This window comes from Aythya ferina, assembly GCF_964211825.1.
Source record: "Aythya ferina genome assembly, chromosome: 22".
Taxonomy (NCBI): Eukaryota; Metazoa; Chordata; class Aves; order Anseriformes; family Anatidae; genus Aythya; species Aythya ferina.
In genome coordinates, this window is record NC_140320.1 from 2,486,948 (window position 1) to 2,512,283 (window position 25,336).

The following is a 25,336-nucleotide window of genomic DNA, read 5'->3' on the forward strand; positions in this document are numbered from 1 at the left end:
TGAAAAAGCAAGAGCAAGCAAGCCCACCAAGAGCATCTGGGAAGCCACCAAGCACAACAGGATCAGCCAGCCCTGGCTGATGGCTCCTTCTCCTACTGCCTCCTCGAGGCAGGGGAGGCAGTAATGGAAGTTGTAGGAAAGAAAGAAGGGAATCAGAAGCTGGCAGTGAAAGAGAGGGTGAAGAGGGTGCTCCAAGTAGGTATTGTGCTTAAGGGTACAGGGGATTCCTGCTTCCTGACCTGCTGCTTGGCCATTATTCCATATGGAACATTCTCCAACGCGTTGTCTGATCTGCTCTTATGCTACCCAACTCCCTCCTTTCCAAGCAGGCAGGCAGGTCTGCCAGCTCAAAAGTGTCATTGCTGAGAAACTGCTCCAATAAGCTGTGCAAAACTGCTTTATTTCATTACATTGGGTTCTGCCTAGTCTTGGGTACCCTTGGAACTCCCTAAAAAAATACTTCCTGGCAGCAAGCTACTCCTTCCCAGCATCTACCACACACCACGGGCACACACACAACAGAAGCATGAAGCAGCACACAGAGAAGTGTCCACTATTCAGCAGCTGTCCCTGGGAAGAGCAGAGGCTCTGTTTTCAGCAGTACACGTGTTGGAGCTCCATGACCTGTTCTCCAAACTCGCCATGGAGTATCCAGCTCCAAGAAACTATGCAGGCTGCATGAAATGCACCATTTGGTACTGGAACGTGGGAACTAGCTGTGATCCTGCGTGCTTTCCTCTTGCAACGTCCTCTCTCCGTGCTTTGATCTGCTGAGAGCACCAGGAGCAGCATTCTCTTGATTAGCAAAGTCCAGTGCTGGTCAGTTTGGTGATCCATATCCTGGGAGAAATACAGACAGGGCTGTCTCTTGGTGTGTGTTTTCCATGTCCCTCTGCCCCGTCACAAGCCTGACAGCTGGGCACCGTAAGCTTGTGAAACCACTCGAGTCTCGGATGACCCGGAAAGGCAGCTGTCAGCCCGACGTGCCGTTCTGTGCCGGATGGCACTGGACAGCCTGAGCTGACACGCTTCTTGGAGCAGTCTGCACACAGCTGTTTGCAACAGCAGGCACAGCAAACCGCAGTGAGACAGCAGCCCGGGTTAAGGTGGTGCTCCCAGGGCCATCTTACCAGCTGCCTTCCCAGAACATGCATCCAGCTCTCCTCCTGGGCTCAGAGGTGTTCGCTCCTCTCCAAGAGCTCGCTGTGACAAGCTCTTTGGGAGCTGGTTTAGTTGCTACTTGTCACACATGGACCAGCTCCCTTTCTCCTGTGCCTTCCAGGCGAGTCTCTGGGATTGAACTCAGCAGGCAAAATACATGGGAATCCTAAAGTCCAGCTAAGCTACCATTCCTCTTCAGCATGGGGATGGTTCTCTTTTCCAGGACCACAGCCTGCCCTACTTGCCTCCTACTGTTCAGGGAGCAAAAGATGCCAGAACAAGACCATGTTGGAGGGGTGGCAGCAGGAGCCAACTTCTTTGTCCCTAAAGCAGGACAGCAGCTTTGATTTCTGCACTGCTTCCAGCTTCCCAATTATTTGGGCAATGGGGATGGGTTCCCGACTGACTTCAGGGCTGCTCTCACATCTCCAGTGCTCCACTCTCTCCCTGTCTTCCTTCTGGTAGAGCAGGTGGCCCTGCGTAGGCATGAGGCAGGCTGCTGTAGAGAGCAGGGACAGCATTTGGTCCTCATTTCCCCTGTCCTGGAGAAACACCTAGTGACAAGACACCGCCATGCCTCTACATGGCAGCGCCAGGTGGAGCTTGAAGCCCTAAAAGCAAAGGTCGTGTGTGCCACCTGCCTTTGTGTGTACATTAGGGCTGTTCAGACACATGGGGCGAGACATGAAACCCAAACAGCATCTGCAGGCAGCCCGCACATCCTTCTCAGGACATCCAGCTCCACAGAAGTCAGGCATCTTCAGTTCAGACTCTCCATCAAGTCAGCGATGGAACAGACACTACACAGCCGAAAAACCTCTTCAGCCACTGACAGCGGGCTTGATTCATCACCCAGTCAAAACAGAGAAGCCTGGAAGCAGCCTCATTTAGCACTGGCTGGAAAAATTCTTTACAAGAAGCTCCCAGACATGTTCAGTAAGCACTGAAAATCAAATCATCCCATGCCTGTGGCTTCTTCTCTCCTTCACTGCTGGCTACACCAGCCCTCGTTAATGTGCTGAAATGCCTGCTTTCTCCAGGCCACTAGAGTCAGACGGCGCGACAGCTGCGGTCTCGAGCTCATTACTGGAGCCCTTCAGAACCAAGAACTCCAGCAGAATGTCCAAGAGGCAGAAAACCAGGTGCCTGAAATGGAGAGAAGACAAATCTTAGCCTGGTCGGGGCACAGTGGTGCTGGGAGATCAGCTCCAGACGCAGAGGAGCCAAAGGAAGGCTTGTACCTTCCTCACGCAAGGAAGAAATACTCTGCCTGCCTTCGCGAGACAGACAAAAGATCTCATACCCTACAAGAAAGGTTTCAAGGGATGGTTCGGTTTCCCCCCACCCTTCCAAACCAGCAAGTGTTTGGAGCTGATGAGCAGCACAGGAAGTACAAATGCATCTCCTAGAGTGAGGTGGCACATGCACTTCTTTGCAGTTAATCACAAAAAACATCGCTTTTCGAATGTACAGAAACAGGTATGCAGAAAAGCACCATCTACAAATACATGCAGCTCCCTAAGCTCTTCTAAAAACAACAGACTAAACCAGGATTTGGTTCTGCTTCCTCCCAGGACATCTACAACCTAAACAAGCCTGACAACATAATTAATATGATTGACTCAATAACCTCCAGCTAGACTGAGGTCCTAAAACACACAACTTCACGATAATTGTCCCAGATTCCCTTTGATAGCATACAAAGTCTAGCAAGATTAGCCAGATAGGCTCTGTGCCAAGAAGCTGGCAGCGTGAAACTCACAGCAGAGCCGTGAGCATAGCTTATGGGACCCACTGCACAGGCTGCTGAAGTAAGGAGACTAATCAACATACCTGTTGATAACAGGATGGCCCAGGGACTCCAGCACCAGGTTCCAGCTCATGCGACATTTACTGGTTCCAAGGATTTCTTGGATCACATCTGTCAACATCAGAGACAAAGCTTTAGGAACAGCACGTCTCCACTGTAGTAAAATGGGCTCAGCCTCCTCCTGGAGGGTGCCAAATCAACGTTTGTGATGGTGCTCTGAGCCTGAGGCATTTCGTGCACGATATTACCATGAGAAAAAACATCCAGGGACAGGAACTGATTGCCAGGAAAGTGCTTCAGCCTGGAACAGCATACACTGGTAGCACTTTTCCATCCCCAAAGGATACTAAAGGGCCCCTTACACTGCAGCAAGGAGTTAAAAGTTCAGGCTACACTCACATGGATTAGGCAGCAGCTGCTTCAGTGCCAAAGGTCCCCATGTCAAACTTCAGGAGGGAAATCCAGTGCAGCTGCACTCATGATTTCAGCCCAGTGGAAAAGCCACTCTGTCATCTCTAGAGCAAGAAGCCAAATGATTGCTGCGTGCCACAGGCTGGCCTGAGCCCCTCCTTTCTGGAGTGGCTCAGCAGGAGCAGCACCACCAGCACTAAGAAGGAACGTGTGGCAGTCTGCACCTGGGAATCACCAGGACACATGCCCTTGCTCTCTAAGCTGGGCTGTTCCCTAAGTGGTTGTGCAAACTGCCTAGAACTGGGAAATTGTTGCTTTGCCTTGCAGGAAACCATCCAACCACAAAGGTTGGGAACATTTCTCAGTGCTTTGGCACAAGCAGACTCCATCATGGTAAAAGTATTTCCAGAGATACCAATGCACTGGAGGGTTCCCCAGCCTCACCTGCAGCTCCTGACCCGTCCCTGGTGCCCACTTACCAGGCAAGATCCCCATCAGGCTCTGCAGGGCCTGCTCTGCTGCTGCTTTCTTCTGCTCCTCTGTCCTGGCTGGTTTAGGCACGGCTGGTAAAACTCCTCCGGGCCAGATGGATTCCTGCAGCAGCTGGAGGTACTGGACCCAGCGCTGGGTGCAGGTCAGGTTCACCACCTGGACCTCCAGCCACCTGTGGCACAGGGCAGGAGAGAGAGAGATCAGAAATGTCAGACTTGGACCAACTACGGAGCTTTCTGCTGAGGCCACGGAGGGGAAATCACCTTGCTGGGCAAGTTAACATGCACTTTTCAAGTGTGTATATACATAAAATACATTTTCACAAGTTAAATTAGCTGAGTTTTCCTGTGCACCAGATTTAGGTAAATGCTTCCCATCTTACAAACACATGTGAAGTCACAAAGGAAAAGCGAAAAGCAGTGAAAAGCTCCATTGCCCTGCTGCCCACATGAAATCAAATGAGTTAACGTGTCTCCAGAGAGAGCCCGGCTAAGGGATACAACTGCAGTGATGTCCATGCACAAGCAGATGACAGAGCTCAAAGAGCTGGGAGAACCACCCCCATCTCCATCTTCCAAAACTGTTGCTTTAACTCTAAAACAATCCCTGTGAATGACTGGAAGGATGTGAATGTGGTCTGGCAACCAGCACTCCCCTCATCAGCCCCTCCGCTACCAAAAGAGTCAAGGGTGTCTCGTTGGGAGAGCAAAATGCACCCTCCCCGGATGGTGAGGCATGAATTTCCTGCTGCTTCCCCGTCCCCCCGTTGCAGGCAATGAACTCACTGCAGCTCCCATCCAAACCCCGTGCTGCACATCTATTAAAAGGAAGCGTAGGTACCTGCCAACAAAACCACTCGCTGGCCCTCCTGCTGGGCCAAACCTTGCCCTTTATATGGCAACAACCTGCAAATCCCGAGGCTGTGCTGCAGGAATGTCACTCCACAAAAGGGCCCTGACGTGTTTGCAGCCAGGGCAGGGGAGATTTGTCAACACCACCCAAGCTGGTCAGGGGAAGTTTCTCCATCAATCAGGCGGACCCTCTTTCCAAGGTGTTAAATCACTTCCCTGTGCAGCAGCAAAGGCCATGGCCATCAGTCAGGACTCACCACCGCCTAAAATCTTTCCCCGCCAGAACAAGGGGGAGCCAGCGGCCAAATCCTTGACGCCACCGAGGTCAACGGGAGGGTCCCCGTTGACTTCTCGTGGCTGGGACTCGCCCGTGGCCGCCGTCCTCAGCAGCAGGAGATCCAGAGACAGAGAGGAGCGTTGGGCTGGGGTGGGCAGGGAGAAGGCTTGGATTTCGCCAGCACTTCCAGAGTCCCAGAGGAGAGGAGTCCGCGAGCGGGGCCAGGAGACCCGTTCCTCTTGGCAGCTGGCGTTCGTGCTTGCAATTCCGTCACCACTACGCCCCGGCAGCTCACAGTACATCCAAGAGCATGGGCCCTGCCAAGGCAAACTTTATTTAACCTGCGCTCTGCCAGACTGTCTGCATTCTTCTCAGGCGAGGCATTTGGGCCAAGGGCGTCTTTCCCCATGCAACCAGGGCAGCGCCACCAGAACATCAGGAATAGCAGCACCTAAAGGTAAGCGGGCAGAAGGGCAGGTACCACTCCCTTCCTCAGCAGGAATCAAGATGCCTAGCTGCAGGCTGGTAAGGCTGCACACCTAGGGGAGACCAGCTGTGAAAGCAAGGAGTGTTAAACCTGAACGGAGCCTCGGTGCACTGCTGCAGTAAGGCCAGCAAGCCTCAGGGCAGGGCGGTGCTGGTGCGTGCTGTGCCATCCCAGGAACAGCACTGGGGATGGAGACACACGGCCTTTACACCCCGTCTCGCCAGGGACCCCAAGTACTGATGCTGCTACAAGATAGCACAGAGACCCACAGCTTGGCTGCCACCAGAATAACAGGACGAAATGTCACGGCTCTGTCTTGTCTAGGAAAAGGCCACGTCTGAAAGACAATTGTTTAAAAGAGTTTATCTCCAGCAATCCACAGAGTTTAACACCTTGGATCGTGTAAAACCTTCCAGCCATCCCCGACCAAATTAAAGTGCTAAACTGTGGCTCCTCGAGGGACAAGAGCTTTCATTAACATGTTTTCATATACAATCTGTTTTTCTAATTGAGAAAACATCTGACAGGCAACAGAAGTTCAGAGACTTGGGGACGGAGCTGCAAACAGAACAACCCCGCGTCTGGGGACAACGGATCCAATGTTGACTTGAATTTCACCTCAGCAACAGTCACTTGTCATCCTTTAAAAGGTTGCAAAAGGCAAAGAACAAACTCTCTTCTTCTTAGGAACGCTCCTAAAATAGCAAAAATTCAAGCAAATAGCACGGAGAGTGAAAGCTGAACTTCAAGAAGACAGCACACATTTCCAGACAGCTCAAGAGCGGACTGAGAAGTGACGAATGCTGGAAGAACCCAAACAACCAACCTTCCATCTCTAGCTCTTTCAGTCCTATAGAGTCCCCAGGACGAGGTGACAAGGCCTGGAGGTAACACCTACAGATCTTATCCCGTGTGCATGCACTTGGGTTATGCAAGCGCTTGCAGGTCTTTGTTCCCACAGCTGCAAAACACAGCAGGTGGATTTTCACTCCCTCCAGCAGCTCCCTGCCTTCCCATTTGGGAAGAGAAGATCAGGAAGGGCAGCAGCTCAGAGGATGGACACTCTGGTGCCCTTTGCTAGCCTACCAGTGTGCGGACCCATCCCAAAAGCAGTGGGAAGAGAGAAACCATCACATCGGTCCCCCTGGCTCAGCATCCTTCCTGCAAGAGCAGCTGATGCCCTCAGATGTTCCAAAAGAGATGATCAAAGCAGAGCAACCTGTCCACGAGGAGTTTTCCTCCCTGCTCCCTCCAGTTGGTGCTCTCAGCCTGCAGCAGTCCCACCACCATCCACGCTGGGGACACACACTGCAGTTGCACAGCAAGCAGGGCCATGCCTGAGCAGCATTTATTAAATGCCGAGGAGCAAGTTAATTCCTCAGCACTCACAGCTCCATCTGCAACTCAGGGAGGCTCACACCTAGCTTTACTGAGAGATCCTACCTGAGCAAACCCCGGGTTTCTGTGCCAAACTGACCTTTCCATCAGGCCTTGCTGCTCCAGTGCTAGGCCAGGCTTAAGAGTTGACACTTCTCACACAGGAACTCCAAACACGTGGGCCCAAAGCTGACCTCCACCAGCTGATCACAGACGATTTTTCATACTATTAAAGGACGAAACATTTGAGATCCGTGTGCCACATCAAAATTGCACAACCCCCAGCTCCCAGGTAGAAATAAATCCAGTAAGAAACACAAATAGAGCTATCTTTTTTAAGTTACTATTTCCATTCTGGTATTTCATGAAGAAGTAGCCTTAATAAGAAAGAAAGAAAAACAAACCCATCACCAAACCATCTCCTTACACTTCAGTGGAGACCAGAAATAGATAGCAAGTGACCTCCTGGGCTCAGACGTTCAAATGCTTTGATAATGCCCAATGCAAAAAGGCAGACTGCAAAGGCTATGAGGTCCTGGCCGTTTGTCTGGAGGAGCATAGCTTGCCCATGCTGTAAGGGTCCTCCGTTTGAAATAGCTGCTGATGGAGGAATGAAATGGCTGCTAAAAAAGAGCTGATTTAATGCCATGGCTTAAGCTGGAACTCCAAGGTCAGCTGAAGGGGTCCATTAGGAGAGAACGGCAGAAATGCCCTGGGAATGAGAAACAAGGCCTGGGTGGTACATACCTTGGCTCTTCTCTGCCCCCTAAAAGTAACGGGGCTGCTAACGCAGGGCAGCCTAGATAAACAGAGTCAGGAAGGACAAAGCTCTGTGTAAGGACCGGAGTTTAGCTGGCTCCTCTAAGTGGCCTGCCCAGAAGGTTCAGCTGCAGAAAGAGAGCTCATCTCCATGGGTAAAGGCTGGAGAAGTTGGGTTTGTGTTGTCTGGAAAAGAAAGAAGGACCACAAATGGTCCAGTGGACAGGAAGAATTAAGAACTATCCAAACTTACACACAGCTGCTCGGTGCTGATAAACCTCTGCTTTTCTTGTCCATCAAGGTTGGGAGAGAACTGCTAAATTCATTTGAGCTGAGGAATGTTTGGGTTAAGTATTCAAGAAAACCTTCTAATGCTGATTGTGATTAAAATCTGAAGCAACAGCAACTGTGATTCCCCCCCAAACTGGGGGTTGCAAGGATTCAGACAAACAAAATGTAGAGCCCATGTTAGGATGAAGAGGAAGATGGGAATGCCTCTACTAGTCTGCATTAGCGGTATAAATACAAAAAGCTCTATAAATACAGATGATTTGTGCAGAACAGTAGCAAGTCCAGCTCAACATCTGCCACCTTCCACCCCAGAACAAGGCCCCCGTTTCCCTGAGGTCAGTTAACACGGCATGGCTAACCAGGAGCTCAAAAAGGGCCTGTGAGACCAAGGTAGTGAAAAGGATTTAAGAAAAAGGCAACATCTGGAAATGCACAACATAGTCAAGCATCTGACTCCTATGAATTCAGGAAAGGCTGATATTTAAATCACCAGACCATCCCTCCCTTCTCAGTACTTGTCCCCCAAGTTCTTCCCCAAATTGTGCCTCAAACCACAAGAATATCCTTAGCTCAAGGGCTCACGAAGAGCAACATTTCAATGCTTTGACTGTAAAACATTTCTTAGCAAAGCTTATAAAACCGAAGGAACAGCTGCAGCAGGCAGTTAGAAGCATGGAAAAACACAAAGGGAGCGCTTTTGCCCCCAGGCTCAGCTTTTAGCACCTGCTACTCCAGCCCACGTTCACCTTCCCCGCACGGCCGCCAGCAGCAACACGTGCAGCTGAGTGCTGGCACGCTCTGCTCAAACACCTTCAGAGCAAACCCACACTTGTCCAGGCCATCGGTAAACTCTTTGGAGAGGAAGGAAATAGAAAAGAAAAAAAAAAAGAAAGAAAGAAAAGAAAAAAGCCTTCCATAAATCAAACACGAAGCATCCCGAGTCCTTTTAAATTTCTGGCCAAAGGCACACACGCAAAAAGTAAACTATCCTTCTCGCCTTACTGGAAACGTTCCTCTCCTGCTGCCCTATAAAAAGTTTACAATTGTATATGCTACGAACAATGCGTCCTGTACCCCTGCCCGAGCACACGGTGATGAAGTGTTTGACCAGCGAGGCAGCGGCCCCGTGGCCGAGTGCCTGCCCCTCGAACAGAGTGTCTTGCCAGCCTCGCACCTCCCAAACCCAGCGCGGCCAAGGGCAGCACACCGGAGGAAGGAAGAAACAAACGGAGCTGCGGGGAGCTGACCCAGGTAGCGTTGGCATCCCACGTGCCCTTACCCTGCCTCTTACACTTGCCTGCAGCAGCGTGGGGCAGAGGGATTTATTTTATCTGCTCGACCCAGCCCTGAGACGTGGAGCTGGCAGAAGCCCTGGGAGAGGTGGGCACGGGCGACACTTTGGGGAGGGCAGGAGGAAAACCAGACTGCTCCCTACTGCTTGCAGGCATCAAGCTGTACCTCAGCATTCGGATTTGGGGCACGCTGCTGCCACTGCCACTTCACGCACTGCTCTCTCCTAAACACACCTGCTGCAAAAAGAAAGCTGGTGAACACAGGGGGCTCCAGCTCTCACATCCTCCTGCAGTGAGTTAACCGAGCCGCTTCGCTGCGTTTTTGCTCTTCTCAAGTTAGATCTCCCTGCAACGCCATGGGGCTCAGGAAAGGGGGGGGAAGCTACATGATTAAAAATCGTCCCAAAAACCCCTTGATTTTTAACAAAGCATCCCGGCTTTCGATAACATCTTCATCAAGTATTTATTGAGCCAATTAAGCTCTCAGCAGTGCCCCAGGGAGAGGCCAGGCTGTCTCAGCCAGGTCCTGCTCAGAGCAGATTGCTTCATTAGCCCACTTCAGAAACAAAATACATAAAAACACCATTAACCCTTCACAAGCCTCGGGAAACTAAAACCTGCAAGGAGAAATCATTTCCTCGCAATCCTTTTCTCCTTTGTCTCCTCTACTTGCAATAGGAAGTTACTTTTTCTTCTTAATTTGGAAAAAAAAAAAAAAAAAGTTGGCACGTATCTAATTGCTGAAACAGAGTCAAAAGGAAAAAAAGAGATGCAGTTAAAATAATGTTGCAATTGTTATCAAAGCACAGAGTGCTTGCTTCGTTCCAGCGGCTGTTTTTGGAAGAATGCTGCTTCTAGATGAGGGGAAAAAAAAATTGTTTGGGACAGAGATTCAAAGCCAGATCCAAAATTTCCAGGTGCTTGGAGACAACTGAATCGAGGCCCGTTTCCAAGCTGATTTTTATTTACTTTACACACACACGAAGACACACGCAGTCCCGAGGATTGCTTTTGCTGACATACCACAGGCCTGGGGTTCCTATTGCTCCCTGCAGCTCCGATAGCCGAGTCCAGTGACAAGGAGGAAGGTGCCGTAATGTGGCTCCCCCCCACACAAACTCTTGCTGGCATTAGCTGGGACACGAGTTCGCACCACTGAGGAACCCCAGCACCTCTACAGCCACGCAGATATATCTGCCCCTGGTGCAGAGGTGCTTGCTAAACGTGCCCGCATCAGCTCCCCCAGGGAACAAGCCAGAAGAGATCGTATTTGGAGCAACTAAATCCATTCTGACCCTGCTCCTTTGGCAGCTTGCTGCTGCCAGCAAAGCTTGGAGCTGCTGCCCGAGCGGCGCAGTGAGCTACCTGCCAGCCACGAGGCCAAAGGAAAGAGGGAGCAGTGGTGCTGGGAACAGCTCTGGCACAAACCAGCACGGCTCCTCCTGGGGCCAGCCCTGGGCAGTGCCCTTTTCAGAGATAACACTGGCAGGGAAGCCCCAGGACACCCCCTACACCTGGTGACATGGGTGTGGAGCTCACCTACAGCTCTGCACTCACCTGGCCCCGCTGTCGGACACAGCCCTGCGTGCCCACGGGGCTCAGGACGGCCAGGACGTGTCACTTGTGGGCAGCGTGTTCCCAAAGAGCCCGGGGCTGCAGGTGCTTGGCTGCCCAAGCAGGCAGGTTTACTCAGGGACATTTAAGAGGGTCAGGCAACACTACACGCCAATGGCACTTTCAAGTCAAGAGGATCGAGGAGGCTGCCAAGGGTCTTTGTTTTTGCCAGTTCTGTTGGCACAGAGATCAAGGAAAAAAAGAGGGAAGAAGAAAACAGAAAAATCAGCAAGCAACACCCTGAAGCTACGAGCTCCTTGACTCACACCAGCAGTTGCACAAGGGCCTGTGACACCTGGCCTGAAGCTGATGGGCTCCGGCACGGCACCCCGAAGCCAAGAGGACAGCAAGAAGGTGAGGGCAGCCCGGGGTAGTGCACGGGGTAACCTGCAACAGCCTACCTGAGCCCATCCTGCGTGACGGTCACAGCACCGTGCCACGTCCCTGCTGAAGGAGGGACAGGAGGCAGAGGCACACAGTGTGCTGAGGCATCCTTTGGACCAGCACAGACGCCTGGATTGCTGCAGGGACCCCAAATTTGGCTGCAGTGCTGCTCGGCTGATGACCCAGGACACTTGTTGATCACGGGCAATGGAAGCTGGTCCGGGATGCTCTCACCTGGAGGGCTGTAAGCCGAGCGAGCAAGCCCCTGGCAGCAGGGCTACAGAAACCAGCCACGTTGCTGAACTGCCACCGCTAGTGCACGTGGTGAATCAGCAATGGGGGGACAGGAAACTTGATGGCACAGAGGCAGGGATGGCAAGAGGACGGTGGTTTTCACCCCGATGAGCAATAATCCCTGTAACAGCCAACTCCAAGAACATTCTGGGGACAAGGGACATGTCCTGCTCTCCCCAGCCTTGCAGCCCCCATTGAAAATGCACTGAATATCCTAGACAATACTGGAAAGGCATCCTGTAATGGCCCACAGCCCTGCAGGCTCCAGCACTGGGGCCCTGCAGCACTGAACAGCCCTGCTCTGCCCTGCTGCCTACCTGCACACCCTGCGGACAGCCGGCAGCTCCCCCTCGTGCCAGCAGAGGCGACGCACCGCAGGCAGGGACAGCAGCCTGAGCGTTGTGAGTGCAGAGCCAGAGCTGGAGAGGAAGCCCCATGAGGAAAACTAGAAATTGGCAAAGCCAGCCAGCCCCCTGGGTGCCAATGTATAGGGAAACAGAGCTAGAACTTGCAAGGCACTGTGTCCACAAAAGCCAGGTGGCCATCTGTAACCTGCCTCCTGCCTGTCCCTGGGTCTCTGGCTATGTCTCACAGGCTGGAGCATCACCTCTCCAAATCCACACGGATTACCAGCCACCCACAAAGGCTCTAGTCCCTTCTTCCTTCAAGAACAGTGACTTCAGAAGAGGAGACTGCTTGCTGGGGGACAGCTGCTCTTGTAGCCAGCTCCTGGCAGGCTGCTTTGCTGAGGAAGAGGACAGGACAAAGCCTGGAGGAGCACCAGTGACCCAAAACGAGCAGCAAGGCAAGCCGCTGAGCTCCTGGGGAAGGCACGGGTGTTTTGTGTTTATCTGAATGTGGAACACAGCACCCCAAGCTGCCTGCTGCATGTGTGCTCCCCTAAACACACAGCCACCACCGCTGGGGTTACGGGGTGTGACGGGTCCCCTCCTGTCAGCTCGGCCGTTTGCATTGCTGTGGCTCTCTTGTGATGCACGGGAAGGGGAAGCCAGCAGCTCTGCTCCTGGACCTGCACTCTGGAGAAGCACCTACATATAAATCCTCCCCAGAATCCCGGGCTCTGCTGGAAGGAGATGCAGACCCAGGAGAGCCCCAGCAGGGCAAGATGGGCTCTACCTGGCTCCTGCTGGACCCTGACCCAGTGACCAGCGTGCCACCAGGGACACAGCGAGGGCAGGGCGCGGGGTCACAGCCGCAGAGTGGCTCGCATGCTTGCCGTGTATTTTTAACGCCGCTTTGACTCACGGGCTCCAAAAAGCACACGGATTCTCCAAATGCTTTTTAGCTCTTTCCCCGAACACCCTCGGGGCCCAGAATAGCCCCAACTACCCCCCTCTGCCATCAGGTTCCTGTTGCAGCCTCCTGGTGAGAGCAAGATCTCCATTCCCAGCCCGGGGGAGGGAAGCAGCAGCCAGCCAGAGGAGGGGCACGGAGCGGGGTTTGGTTACAGGCAGGGAGAGGCACACAGAGCCTGCTGGAAGCGCTCCTTGGCCCCAGGGTTGCCTGGGCTCCCAGCAAGCCTCCTCTCCACCCACCTCTCCTTTCTGCTCCAAAAAAGGATCACTCCCTGTTACATAATGGGATGAGCGCCCTGCTCAGATGCGGGCTTGCAGACGCGGCCTCCCTTTTACTTAACAATACCTTTTTCGGTCATACTGCCGTCCTTCTCGCTGCCCAGCTGACAGTCAGGGGAGACGGATAGTGCCTGGCTCCGGCTACTTCTGCTACAGAGAGGAGAAAGAGGAGTGTAGAGGGATGCTCCCTGCAAACGGAGTGGGATGGGGAGCTCTGGCTCACCAGCAAGGTAACGCCAGGCACTTTGTGTCAGCACAGCGGTCCTGCGGGCACCACATACCTTGGAGATCAAGCTCCCAAAGGAGAGGGGACTGGCTCTCTGAAATTTGACCTCTCTGCTGGTGTTTCTTTGATTTCTCTGCTCTCACATGAGGCACACGTAGTTCACAGCAGTAGCAATGACCATGGAGGAGGCTGCAGGAGCAGCACGTTTCCCAGTGACCAAGCAGAGAAGCCTCCAGCAGCAGCCCCCTCCTGCTGGACACCCAAAACACAGCTAGGTCGGTTTTCCAATGCCCACCACGTAACCCAGCTGCTGATAGAACAGAGGAGGGCTTCCTATCAGGGAGGGATGACTCCACTTGTGCTTTGTAATTAGCCACAGTCAGGGACAGGCTGTGTGATGCCTGCCACCTCGTGTTCGTCCACCTCTTCTCAGAGGCAGGAGCAATGAAGCCTCGAAGAGCACACACTCCCAAACAGCTTCGGTATCTCTCCACCTGCACAGGGTACCCCAACACAGCGCCTGCCTGAGAACCTGAACGAAGGCTGTGCTAGGTCTGGCCTAGCAGTGAGTACATTGCCAATGCTTAAATGGAACAGAAATGCCACCTTGTGCCCTCAGACAGGCAGTTGGCATAAAGTCTGAGCCAGAGAGCTCTTGATCTGCTCAGGGCAGCAGGGACCACCTGGGTCAGCCACGAGCACCCATCTCAGCCCCCCTCCTGCTCAGGTATCACGAGAAGGGCCAGGGTGCCGTGGCAAGCTGGGAGGGAGCCCTCCTGCTCCCACACCTCCTCCACTGCGGGGACACCTACATCCCTCATCTCAATCATCTGCCTTGGGCACTGAGCTCTGTGATCTACCAGATCACAGCTTCTGTAACAGGCAGATTTGGGCTGCCCCCAGTTCTGTGCCCACTACAGCGTCCTACCCTCTGCGTGGGCTTCCAGCATCACTGAAAACCTCTCACCTTGCTCCAATCTCTACCCTGATACTCTTTCCATTTAGGGGACCAAAGCACAGCCCTCCGTGTCGGGGTGGCAGCTGCAGCAGCAGAAAGAGGAGTGGGGGGTATTCCCTGAAGCAACCCCAGAGTAACACCGTCCTGGCAGCAGGTCAGCTCTCCCTGCCAGCTCCTTTCCTTCCCCAGCCCCTTCGCACCAGACACGCCGACTCCCGACTGCTCCAGAACAAGCCCAGAGCCAGTGTCAACACACAGCTATCAGCACAGACACACACAGACCCAGGGACAGGTAGTTAGCTCAAAAGGTTCTTTTTACACCCTGCGGGAGGTCCTGAGCGTGGCACCAAGGGCTTGCAGGACTTCCCGTCTCCCTTCCAGCCAAAAGTTTGCTTGTAACAGCACTTTCAGGTTCCCCCAGAGCCACTGAAGCAGAACTGCTACAAACACATTCATCCTCATGTTCCTCTGCTAGCACAACACGCAGAGCTCCTCCACCTTCCAGGGCCAGGCATGTGCTTTGTGTATGACAGCTTCTCTAGTGGAAAATACCAACGCCACGTGTCTGTGCTGCAGGCCCCCTGGGTGACGGGGACACTGCTTATTAGGAGGTGATGACGTGCACGCTCAAGCTCTCATACCTCCGTGCTTACACACAAGGATTGGGTTCCAGCTCACTCCCCAAAACACCAAACCCCTTTTGGAGAAGCGGGAACGACACCCACCTCCTCCCACGCAAAGAAACCGACTTGGAGTGACAGCCAGCAGCCCCTGACCTCAAAGTGCTTCGGCAACCTCTGCTGAGGGCAGCTCAAGTTACCACCCAGGTTACAACGTGCTGCCCTGCACATTCTGACGCCGGCTTTCAACATCTCCTATAGAAGATAGGGTGCAGGAGTGGGAAAAACACTGCTCTGAGGCTCCCCCTAGCCGAAGTTCTCCTGGGAAGGCTTATCTTTTACTCCAAAGGACCACATCCTCAGCTAGCGATAGTCACCGACTTACAAAAGAAAACAGAAATGCTCTCTATTTGTGTGCCTTGGCCCAATGCCTTACCACACAGAGGCACTGGCCTCAGAAAAGCTTGGCAAGTGCATACCAGCTGGAAAGGAAATCTTTCCCTAATACATCTGTGGGTCAATGCCCAAGGCACAAGCATTATTGGCCCACTGCAGACTGGAGAGGGACACATCAGGGAGAGCAAAGGCCCCGGGAGACTGCAGTCCAAGCTGTTACTTGACAATTCCCTGTTCGCTGTGCCTGTTTGTTCTCCTTTTGCAGAAAGAAAAAGCTGAGGCCCCAGGCTGCGGTAGACCAGCAGAAGCCATTTCCTGCCTGGAGGGCTGAGGAGATGGGTACACTTGCTCCTTCAGTGAGGTAGGAAGCCTCTCACTCACACAGCTGGATCATTGCTTTCCATTGTGTTATGAGGCAGAAGACTGTCCACTGGGGTCATGTTGCTGCTCACAGGGAAAGCAGCTTACCTTGCAAACCTCCAGGATGCTCACTGCATGTACACATTACACCTCCTCTACAAGCCCCTGATGTTTGATGCAACAGAAAGTATTTATCTGCATTCAGATAAAAACTCTGGTTTAGTCTCACTCGAGAGGCAGTGCTGCCACAGAGCTGTGAGGTTGGTCTCTGAGGCCATACCTTTGAATGAGGGTCCCAAAGAGCAGGTGGAAGACCTTCTGGATGTCCTCCGTGCAGAGCCAGCTCCAGTGATCCATCAGGAGCAGGCGCAGCAAGTCCAGGGCCAGGTCAGCCAAAGCTGTCTCTGAGTCTACAAGGAGGAAGAGGAGGCTCAGATGAGGAAGCCAGCTCAGATCCTAAGCAAATATGGTAGAAAGCATCACCTGAAACCCACTCCTTTAGCCAAGAGCCTGAATGATGCTCTGCTTCCCAGCCTAACACTTCATGCCATGTGCTACAGCATAGCCAGTCTGGGGCTCCTGCCCTCCCAGCATCCTGCCCTGAGCACTCATTTCCTCTCCCATTCAAGCAGCACCATCCTTTCCTTCGAAGGGGCACACCAGAACTTGACTGCTCCAAGAGCAGCTTTGCTCAGTTCCTACTCAGTTCAGCTGAGGGATTATCAAGTCCCAGCCCATGCACAGGGATGGCAGCATGCCCAAAGCAGGTGAGATGAAAATACTGACTGCACATCGATGAGGAGTATCTTTCCCAGTCTCCCTCACCAGTTCCCCCTCTTTCAAGGCAGTTTTCCAGGCGCAAGACTCCGGTCGGTGTCTGTGGGCTGCCATCGTGTGGCAGGTCCAGGTCTCAGCAGGAAGATGTAACAAACATCTGCACACACCAGATGCATCAGTCCTGACAATAACCCCTGCGCATGCCGACATATCCTGGGTGATGCTGACTGGGGACAGCAAAACCTTTCTTATTCCCAGATGGATGTCAAAGCCTACGGCACACATTCAGCTTGCTAAAGCGACCTGCATGCTGCTTGGCCCCAAAGCGTTGTAGCTGGGGTGCAGAACAAAGCTGTTAACACACCACAAACCTGCCTGACACAACCACTCCTAGGCCAGCACCCCAGCCTGCACTGCCACGGCTGCTCTGTCGGCAGGGTGAGTTACTGCACAGCAGCAGCTCCTGCTCTGCTGGTCCCCAGCACCTCATTTTTCAGCTGCTCTCCCCCTGTGGAGAGGCAGCAGGCCTGCTGGAGATAACGGGGAGAGGGATTCTGAACCCTGGCTTGCCTCCTTCCCTCCCTGCTGCTCACCAACTGGACTACTAACTCCAGGCCGTTCATTTGGAGACGGCATCCGAGTGTGCTCAGCGCCTCTTCTCTGGGCCACGCACAAGTCAGTCCTTGCTTTGCCCTTTGAGCCTTGACTTCCCTGAGCTAAAAGCAGAGCAGGCTGTTTAGCATCACTGCAGGACCACAGGAAAGGAGTCGGGATGAAGTTCTGTTTATTCCCATTAGATCCAAGCCTCCTTCCCCAGGGAGCTGCTGGCCAAGCCCTCCGAGAGGTCACCCAGCGAGCAGACAGGGATGCTGGGTGCCTTCAGCCAGTCCCTCCCCACATCCATTCCCCTCATCCTGCCCTGTCTCAGCTCTGAGGCATCACAGACCTGCAGGGATTTGACATCAATTACACAGGATTTCTTTGAGAGTTCAGCTAACTTGGCCTGCCTGTATCTCTTGTCCTCTGCACGGAGCACTGACCTCCGATTCCAGTCCTGCTGCCCAGCAGCCCCAAAACAACTGCAGGCATGTGGTTCAAAGATTACAGGCAAGGCTGGTAGCACAGGCTAGGTTTCAGAATACCAGACCCATCTTGTCACAAGCATGTGCTTTCACTCAGAGCTTGCCAAACCTGAACCACTGGAGTGAAGTTTTTGGAAAGTTCCAGCTGATACAGCTTGGCTATTCCAAGAAGAAGATTAGAGAACATATTTTTGCTCGTGCTCAGGATAATCTTGTAACTGCTCTGAGAGGACAGAGGACCTCTGTGCTTCAGAGGAGAGATCTATAACCAGAAAGGGAACATTGTTCCTCGAACTGAGGTTACACATTTACTACTCCCACCAAATTCATCCAACTTTAACAACCTCAAATGTCCTTTTATAGTGTATGAACATATCAAGGCTAACTTTAGACTACCAAGAAACTGTTATTTGGCAATTTAACAGAGCCTGATTTTACAACATTAGCAATTTAGGTAGCATGTCCTTAAGAAGTATCTCTGAAGTAACTGCAGCAAGTACACCAAGGTGAAGATCTACAGTGACAGAACCAAGCCAAGACCCAGTTTGCTTCCAAGAGCAATAAGGATCTCCTAACAGGACTGGAAAAGACTCAGCTTGCCTTCTCTTTAATGAAGGTGCAACAGGCATGGGACCAGCTCCTTGTGCTCAAGACCCTGCAAGCTGAGTGTGCAGGCTCTCAGCAGGCAGCTGCTGCACTACCAGGGGAGAGCCTGAAACAGGGCTGAACTCACCTGTGTCTGTGTCTGGATGTACTCCCGGTTCTGATGGGCCCAGCCTGTCTGCATCCTCCTGCGTGGGGCGTTCCTTAGCTTCTCTGTTTCCCTCACTCTCAGGAGCTTTGCTGGGGACTGCCTCCAGCAGCTTCTCCTGCTTCTGGATGAAGGACTCCATAGCAGCCAGCGATATGGTGCCAGAGGCCTACAAAAGCACCAGTGTGTTAGCACCACAGTCTCCACTGCTCAGACAGCCCCACCACCACCTGATTTGCAACTTGCTCTATTCCAATGGCACAACAAGGGCTGCTCGTTGCCCTTCTGCAAAGGCCTGGCGTGTGGGAACAAGGCTGCAGCAACCACAGCTTTGTGCCCGTGGATAATTCCAGGCCAGCATCCAAACATTTTAAATGATTAGGATCACGGAAGGATCACAAGAAGGATCTGAACTTACAGCGCTGCCCTCCCTCACGGAGTACATGATCCTGTCATGGGCTTCACTCACACTCAGCACTGGAGTGATTTTACTGGATGAAAACCTCAGCCTGGACCTGAAAAGGAAAAACACATCATGGTCAGGATTTTCTCCACGAGTGATGAGTTCCCAGTCTCAGCCAAAACTCCAAACCAGCTATGTTTGTCCAGTGTCAAGCCCAAGCTAAGAAGTCTGATTAGACCTAAAGTGGTTCAGAAAAGCATCTGCCCCCAGGATAACTGAGAACTAGCTGTAGAACCAACCATGTAATGAAAGCTTTAGAGTGCTTTTAGCATTCTTAAACATTGGCATAACCAAGGCTTCCTGGTATCTACCACACACACCTTCTTCCACAGCTATTTGAGATAGAAGCCCACATGCAGATAGGTGTGAGCACATCAGCATATCCAGGAATGTGTCCAGAAAACTGAGTTGAGACACTCAGCAGGATTGTGAAACCCAACTGTAAACACATATACAGAAAGGAGGATGTGAAAGGGCATTTTGGACTTGGGACAAATTGTAAAAAAAGTCTTTATCATGAAGGAATGTCCCATTCAGCCAAGAGATTTCAAAAGTTGAACTGTTTTTTTTTTTTCTTTTTTTAAACTTTTTGTCCAAAGCAGCTTTCCCTAGCAAAACAACTCTTTCCTGGAAAAAAAAAAAAAAAAAAAAAAAAGTCATTCTCATGCAGAAACGTTCCCTTCTTCTGTAAGGGAACAATCAGTGGCAAGCCCAACAGGGCTCATCACTGCAAGCTCTTGGTAACAAACAAACTCTTGGTAAGCAGGAGAGGTGCAATGACCTTTAATGTTACTCCTAAATAAATATTCAAACTTCTGCTAGGAAAAGTGATGTGTCACTGCGTGAAGCACATGGGAAAGGAGTAAGCCTCCGGGTAGACAATACAGGTAAAACTAGCTGGAACACTGCATGTTTTCTTCATCACATTTTGAAATCTGCCCTGAAGTGCTGTGCATGGAGTAATTGTTCTCACCAGCAGCAAACCAATGTCTCACAAGCTGTAGCTGTATTTTGCAGTGACTCACCGCATGTGTAGGTCATGTAAATGCTTATGGGTAAAAAGCAATTCTTCAGGAGCATCAACATCTTTCCCAGCAAATGCCACCACCTCAGCGTTCCCTCAGGAAGAAACCACAGAGAAACCTCGAGCAGAAATTGCTGTGGAAACCTTCAGCGTTCCTGGAGAATCTTTTACCCAAACAGGAACTCAAACACCCTTGCTCAGCATGTGAAAGAGAAAGCAACTCAACTAAAATATGACAGCCACGGATTATCCAAAACAAGGGAAGCATCAAGTCAGTACTTCATGTTGGAACCAGCTTATTGATGAACTCCACATTCTACATGAAGCACAGGCGAAGATGAAGGAGCCCTTACTTGTTAGCCTTCTTCCCATCTGTCTGAGATTTCCCATCCACTTCAGACTCGCTAAGATCCTCCGTGGGGCTCTGGGGCTCTGACCTGGGGAATGCTGTCTTCAAGGTATCCACAATGGCATTGACAACAATCTGCAAGAGCCAGGAGTTACATCAATCATTGGTAGGGTTTTCCGGAATAAGAATCAGGAGTTTTAAGATTTGCTGTATCCCTATTTTCCATAAGGAAAAAACTAAAACAAAAAACAAACAAACAAACAAACAAACAAAAAAAAACCAACAAACAAACAGCCCAAACTTTGAGATGGGCTCTGACCCTGTTTAGCTTAATGGCTTTCTGGGCAAGCTTGACCCAGTTACACAGAGTGCGTTTAGTTTTTTTTTTGCTACTACTGCAGCAGGAATGGATATAGACGATAAAGCCCAAGAGGCAAATGCAAAAGGAGAGTCTGAGTGCAATCAAAAGAAGTTCACGTAAGCAGTTTCCCACTTGTCTACCTTGTCTATCCTGGAGACAACAAAGGGCTTCTTGACGAATGCGATTCTGGCATCAGTGTTCAGGGCGAGGAACTCCTGCACCTCCTCACTGTTGGCAATCTCAGGGACTGCACACAGTTGCTGCAAGGAAAGATAACAGCTTTAGGTCTTCTTTGAGTCAACTTCCACTTGTGCTTTACACAAGCAGGCTAGGAAAACACCAAATGTGCTCCATTGTCTGTCAGTACAGAGCTGTCCTGATCCACTGCTTTCCAGCTCACAGAAAGCAACAGCTGCCAGCTCAAGGCCCTGCTACACGTAGAGGACAGTCCATTTGCCACCTCTGGCTGTCTGTCACAGACAGGGCAGTTGCCCCTCTGTGGCTCTGCTCAAGACAGCAGGGGAGGGAAAAAAAGTAGATATTCTCTGCCTGCACTTTCCCCAGTAATAGTAAAAATAAAAAAAAATGAGTCTAGAGGCTACTTGTGAAAATGAAACAAACAAAAAACATACTTAAAAGTTAAAAGACACCAGCAGCCAGTGCAAAAGCCCAGCTCTCAGGTCTAACAGATCAGCAGTGACCTGATCTCTGCACCAAAGGAGGGGGAATGGTGAGAATCACCTCAGCAGCCATGGGAGGCAGTGGACACCAAGCAGGCACTGGGCAAGTAGCTCACCTTCAAGAAAGATTCTAGCAGACTTTTTCTGGCTTCCACTTTATCGCTGTCCATGTTGCCAAATGGAAGATCAGGGAACAGTTTCTTTGGGCCTTTGATATCTTCAAATAAAACAAATGCATTAGCAAGTGCCAGAAAACTAACAGCTGTATCAAAATCTCAATGCTCTCCCACTTAATACCACCACTACAAGCTGCCCTGCCCAAGATAATATGCATCCCAGACCAGGCTGACTGAATCAGGCCTTAAATCCATACAGAACCTGCATTCTGCTGGATGTTGTACCATCCGTGCCTTTAATGTCAAAGAATCAAGGACATCAGTTTAGTGAAAAGACTTGAGGTTAATTCCAAAAGCCCCAAAATTCTCAACAAAGCAGTTTTCCAACCCAAACCCCAGATCCATCAATATCAAAGGATTAAGTAGGAACATGTTAAATCCAATGATTTTTTGTTTTTAAACAGAAGTAATGGTAGAAAAAAAAATGTTTGCTTCTTAAATAAAGCTCATGTCCAACACTTGCTTGTATACAAACAAGATACTTGCAGATACCCATTTCGATATTGCTGCTCACTGCTAAGGAACAAAACTGCAAAAGCAAGCACTGTGATTTAAATGGGAACAAGGATGGTTTTTGTAACACTGGAATTTGCAAGTTGGAAAAAAAAAAATCCTCCAATCAGCTCTGCACAGGCAATGGAGGACGCGACCATCATGAACCGCCCAGGCATGCCCTGACAGTGCTGGATAACCCCAGAGCAGAGAGGGAACACAGACTGGGGTGAGAGGAAAAAGGACTTTCCCAGAAAGCTGATGCAGGCACTGACTTTTCAGGAACTTGCGGAGCTCCGGTTTCTCTTCCAGTCTGGTCTGGAGGTTGAGGAACTCCCGGTAACGGCGGTTCACGGTGTGGTAGGCCATTTGCTGAAGGCTGCCTGTGCTGTCACCCTCCAGGGCTGTCTCATACTGAGGAGGAAAGCAACAGTCATTAATCCTTAACGCCCCCAAAACAATCCCGATATACTGTGCTCATTGCTGGCCCCACAACCCCTAAACCCCATGGAGCCCCCATCCAATAACTTCTCAAGATTGACCCTTCCCTGCATAGCACACAAATCCCTCATGATGAAGGGACTGTGTAAATTGGGATATAAGATGCCAGAAGTCCCACACAATGACTGGCCAAGGGTTGTACCCCCTTGTCCTGCATCCAAACAGCCACTGTCACCATGCCTGATCTTCCTCTGCTGCCAGACAAAAATCTTTAAGCTACAGAAAGCAGAAGCCCGTATCTCCGAACCCCAGTCCGTGCTGCCCAGCTGTGGCAGGATCTTGAAAAAGGGGGAGGTGCCCAGGGAGCATTTACCTTGACCGTGTACAGGGTGTAGGGGTGGAACCCAGTCCCGCTGTGCTCCCGGGCAGTGATGGTCCCAGTTATCCGCAGGTTCTGGATGACGACCGGCCCGTCGGGGCTGTTGAGGGGCTCGAAACTGAAGGTGCTGATGGGAGCTGTCGGGGAGGATGAGATCAGGGGAAGAGTCTGCCCCGGGTCTGGGGGGCTTTGTGGTGGCACTTCTGATGCCCCCAGTTCTCTCCCCAAGCTGCAGGGCCTCTGTGAGGAGGATTTCCTGGGGACAGGTGGGCTCTCCTCCTCTTTCTCCACTGCTGGATCGATTTGGATGTCAGGGCAGGAGCTCAGAACAAATGCAGAAGGAGGAAGCAGGCCAGCATCCACGCAGGTGCCATTGCTTTCCTCCAAGTCCCCCACACCATCCTCTGAAGTATCCGGTCCCTCGAGCACAGCGGGGGTGTCAGGGAGGGTGTCATCGAGACACTCCTTGGCGGGCGATGGTGCCAGCAGGTCCACGTCCTGGCCAGGATCAGGTGCAGGGGACTCCAGCTCCAAATCCTCGCAAGGGAACAGGGAGCCCAGGGCTTGTGGGTGGAGGAAAGGCACCTCTGTGCGACTCAACCCGCTTGCCGTGACCTCTCCCTCCTCGCCAGCAGCCCCGGGCACCTCCGTGGCCCTTGGGGAAGGGGGCAGCCCTGCAGGAGCTGCATCTGGCTGCACGGCAAAGGACAAGCAGTCAGGCACCGGGGGCGCAGGGGGCGCCTCCTCTTCCCGGGGCTTCTTGGAGAAAGCCGCGACAAGCAGCAGGTTGATCCAGTCGGGATCGGCCATCTTCCTGACAGCGGGCAGCAGCACGTTGCAGGCCACCAGCTCCACCACCACGAAGCGTCCCGTCCGCGTCTCCAGGTGGGGCTGGGGCACCAACGCCTGCAGCAGCACCTCCACAGCGGCCCGGGTGTAGCCCACCTCTGCCGACGGGCTGCGGAGGGCTGGATGCGTGCCCGCTATCCGGCTGTACTCCTGCCACAGCGTCCGGCCGCCCTCCGGGGCGTCCCGTAGGGCCTGGCAGGCCTGCAGGTAGCTCTGCAGGTGGTGGCTGCAGAGGAGGAGAAGGCGTCGAGCCAGGACATTGCGATCCACCCGCCCCATCCGCCGCCTCAGCTCAGCGGCCAGCCCGGCCATGGCTTTCTCCACCTCGTCCTCGAAGGCGTGCTCGGTGCTGACGGTGCGGTACCAGGAGGAGACGAAATCCCGCACCACCTTGCGGATGGTGCCGGCGATCTCCCGCTCCAGCTGCTCCTCGGCTTGCGGGCTGGCCGGGGAGGGTCGCAGGGTGCCGGCGAAGCGCTCCAGCCTCAGCCGCCAGCCCGGCCGGCTCAGGGCGCGGGGTCCCAGCCAGCCACCCACGGCCGCCAGCACCCCGCAGAGCAACCCCAGCGCCCGCAGGTCCAGCAGCAGGCGCAGCGCCAGCAGCCAGCCCAGCACCGCCGCCAGCGCCAGCAGCTGCCGACGGCGCGGCCGCCATGGGATGCTATCCCCGTGGGACGGCATGACAGGACGGCCACAATGGCCTATGAGGTGTCTGCTGTGCTGTGGGGCTGCTCAAGCACAACCCCAAGGGAGTGGGGTTCCAACCCACCGGGATCCTTATGGGGACACAACTCCAGGGAGAGGGGCTCCGGTCCTCTGGGATCCTTATGGGAATGTAATAGTCAAGGAGCAGGACTGCAATTCACCGGGATCCTTATGGGGATGCAAACTGCAGGGAGTGGGGCTCTAACCCCAAGGGTGCTTATGGGGACACAGCCCCCAAGGAGAGGAGCTCCAACCCTCTGGGATTGTTATGGGGACACAGCCCTCAGGGAGGGGGTCTCTACTCCCACCAGGAGTCCCTTTATGGGGACGCAGATCAGGGCTCCAAACCACCGGGATCCTTATGGGAACGTAACCCTCAAGCAGCGGGGCTCCATCCCACGGGGATCCTTATGGGGACAGAGCCCCAGGGATCAGGGCTCCAACCCTCCGGGCTCTTTATGGGGCCACACTCCCCGGGCTCAGGGCTCCAACCCGCCGCCCTCTCCCCGCCCCACGGCCCCTCGTTACGCACCGGGCCCCCCGCTCCCACACACGGGCTCCTCGGTTCGGGGCCAGGACGCGGGGCCGGGGCCGCCCCACAGCCGGCCCTACACCGCCGGGCCGCCGCCAGCGAGCAGCGGCAGCCCGCCCCCTGCTCCGTCACTTCCAGCGCTCCCGGTGGCGGCTTGCGGCCCCACAGCGCCCCATAGCGCCCACAGGGCTCACACTGTCCCACAGCACACACAGGGCCCCCACAGTCCCCACAGGACTCACACAGTGCCCCACAGAGTCCCCCCGCAGCGCCCCGAAGTCCCCACAGAGCCCCCGCCCGCCTCGGTGTGGGCCAAAAGATGCCTGCGCTTGACCAAAAAGTTTGATGTTAGTCCATAAAACAGCCCGGTGGTGGTGCACGAAGGGGGGGTCTGGCGCTGAGCAGCCTCACCTGGGCTATGGCACGGTGACAGGGGGCACCCTAAATGCACCTAAACCCCTAAACCGTCTGGGTTAAGCACCAGAAAATGGCATAAAATCGTATCAAAGAGTGGCTCGGGATGGAAGGGACCTCAAAAATCAGCTCGTTCCCTTGCCAGAGGCAGGGACAGCACCCACCAGATCAGGCTGGCCAAATCTTCCAGCCTGGCCTTGAGCACC

The 25,336-nt window shown here is 53.0% G+C and overlaps 1 protein-coding gene and 1 long non-coding RNA gene across 10 annotated transcripts; one reads left to right on the forward strand and one right to left on the reverse strand.

The window, feature by feature from the left end:
- Window positions 1–379: 379 nt before the first annotated feature.
- On the reverse strand, window positions 380–24,851 carry SNX19 (sorting nexin 19). Of its 9 annotated transcripts, XM_084495445.1 has the most exons (11): window positions 22,625–24,837; window positions 22,086–22,224; window positions 21,259–21,359; window positions 20,603–20,722; window positions 20,106–20,236; window positions 18,684–18,780; window positions 18,248–18,434; window positions 15,936–16,065; window positions 3,862–4,046; window positions 2,995–3,082; window positions 380–2,307 (listed from the first exon to the last, which is right to left on the reverse strand). In XM_084495445.1, the coding sequence occupies exons 1-11, from the start codon at window positions 24,158–24,160 to the stop codon at window positions 2,172–2,174; spliced, it is 2,850 nt and encodes a 949-aa protein (XP_084351571.1). In that variant the 5' UTR covers window positions 24,161–24,837; the 3' UTR covers window positions 380–2,171. The 9 variants fall into 9 exon arrangements, 4 of the variants coding, with proteins under 4 accessions (XP_084351571.1, XP_084351572.1, XP_084351573.1 ...); XR_014685337.1 differs by lacking the exons at window positions 380–2,307; window positions 2,995–3,082 and adding an exon at window positions 4,983–5,319 and having other exon boundaries at window positions 3,912–4,046; window positions 22,625–24,851; XR_014685338.1 differs by lacking the exons at window positions 380–2,307; window positions 2,995–3,082 and adding an exon at window positions 10,766–13,245 and having other exon boundaries at window positions 3,913–4,046; window positions 22,625–24,848.
- On the forward strand, window positions 7,107–21,773 carry LOC311422425. The gene is made up of 3 exons (XR_014685344.1): window positions 7,107–9,167; window positions 15,561–15,656; window positions 19,824–21,773. It is a non-coding gene; the product is annotated as an uncharacterized lncRNA (long non-coding RNA).
- Window positions 24,852–25,336: the final 485 nt, after the last annotated feature.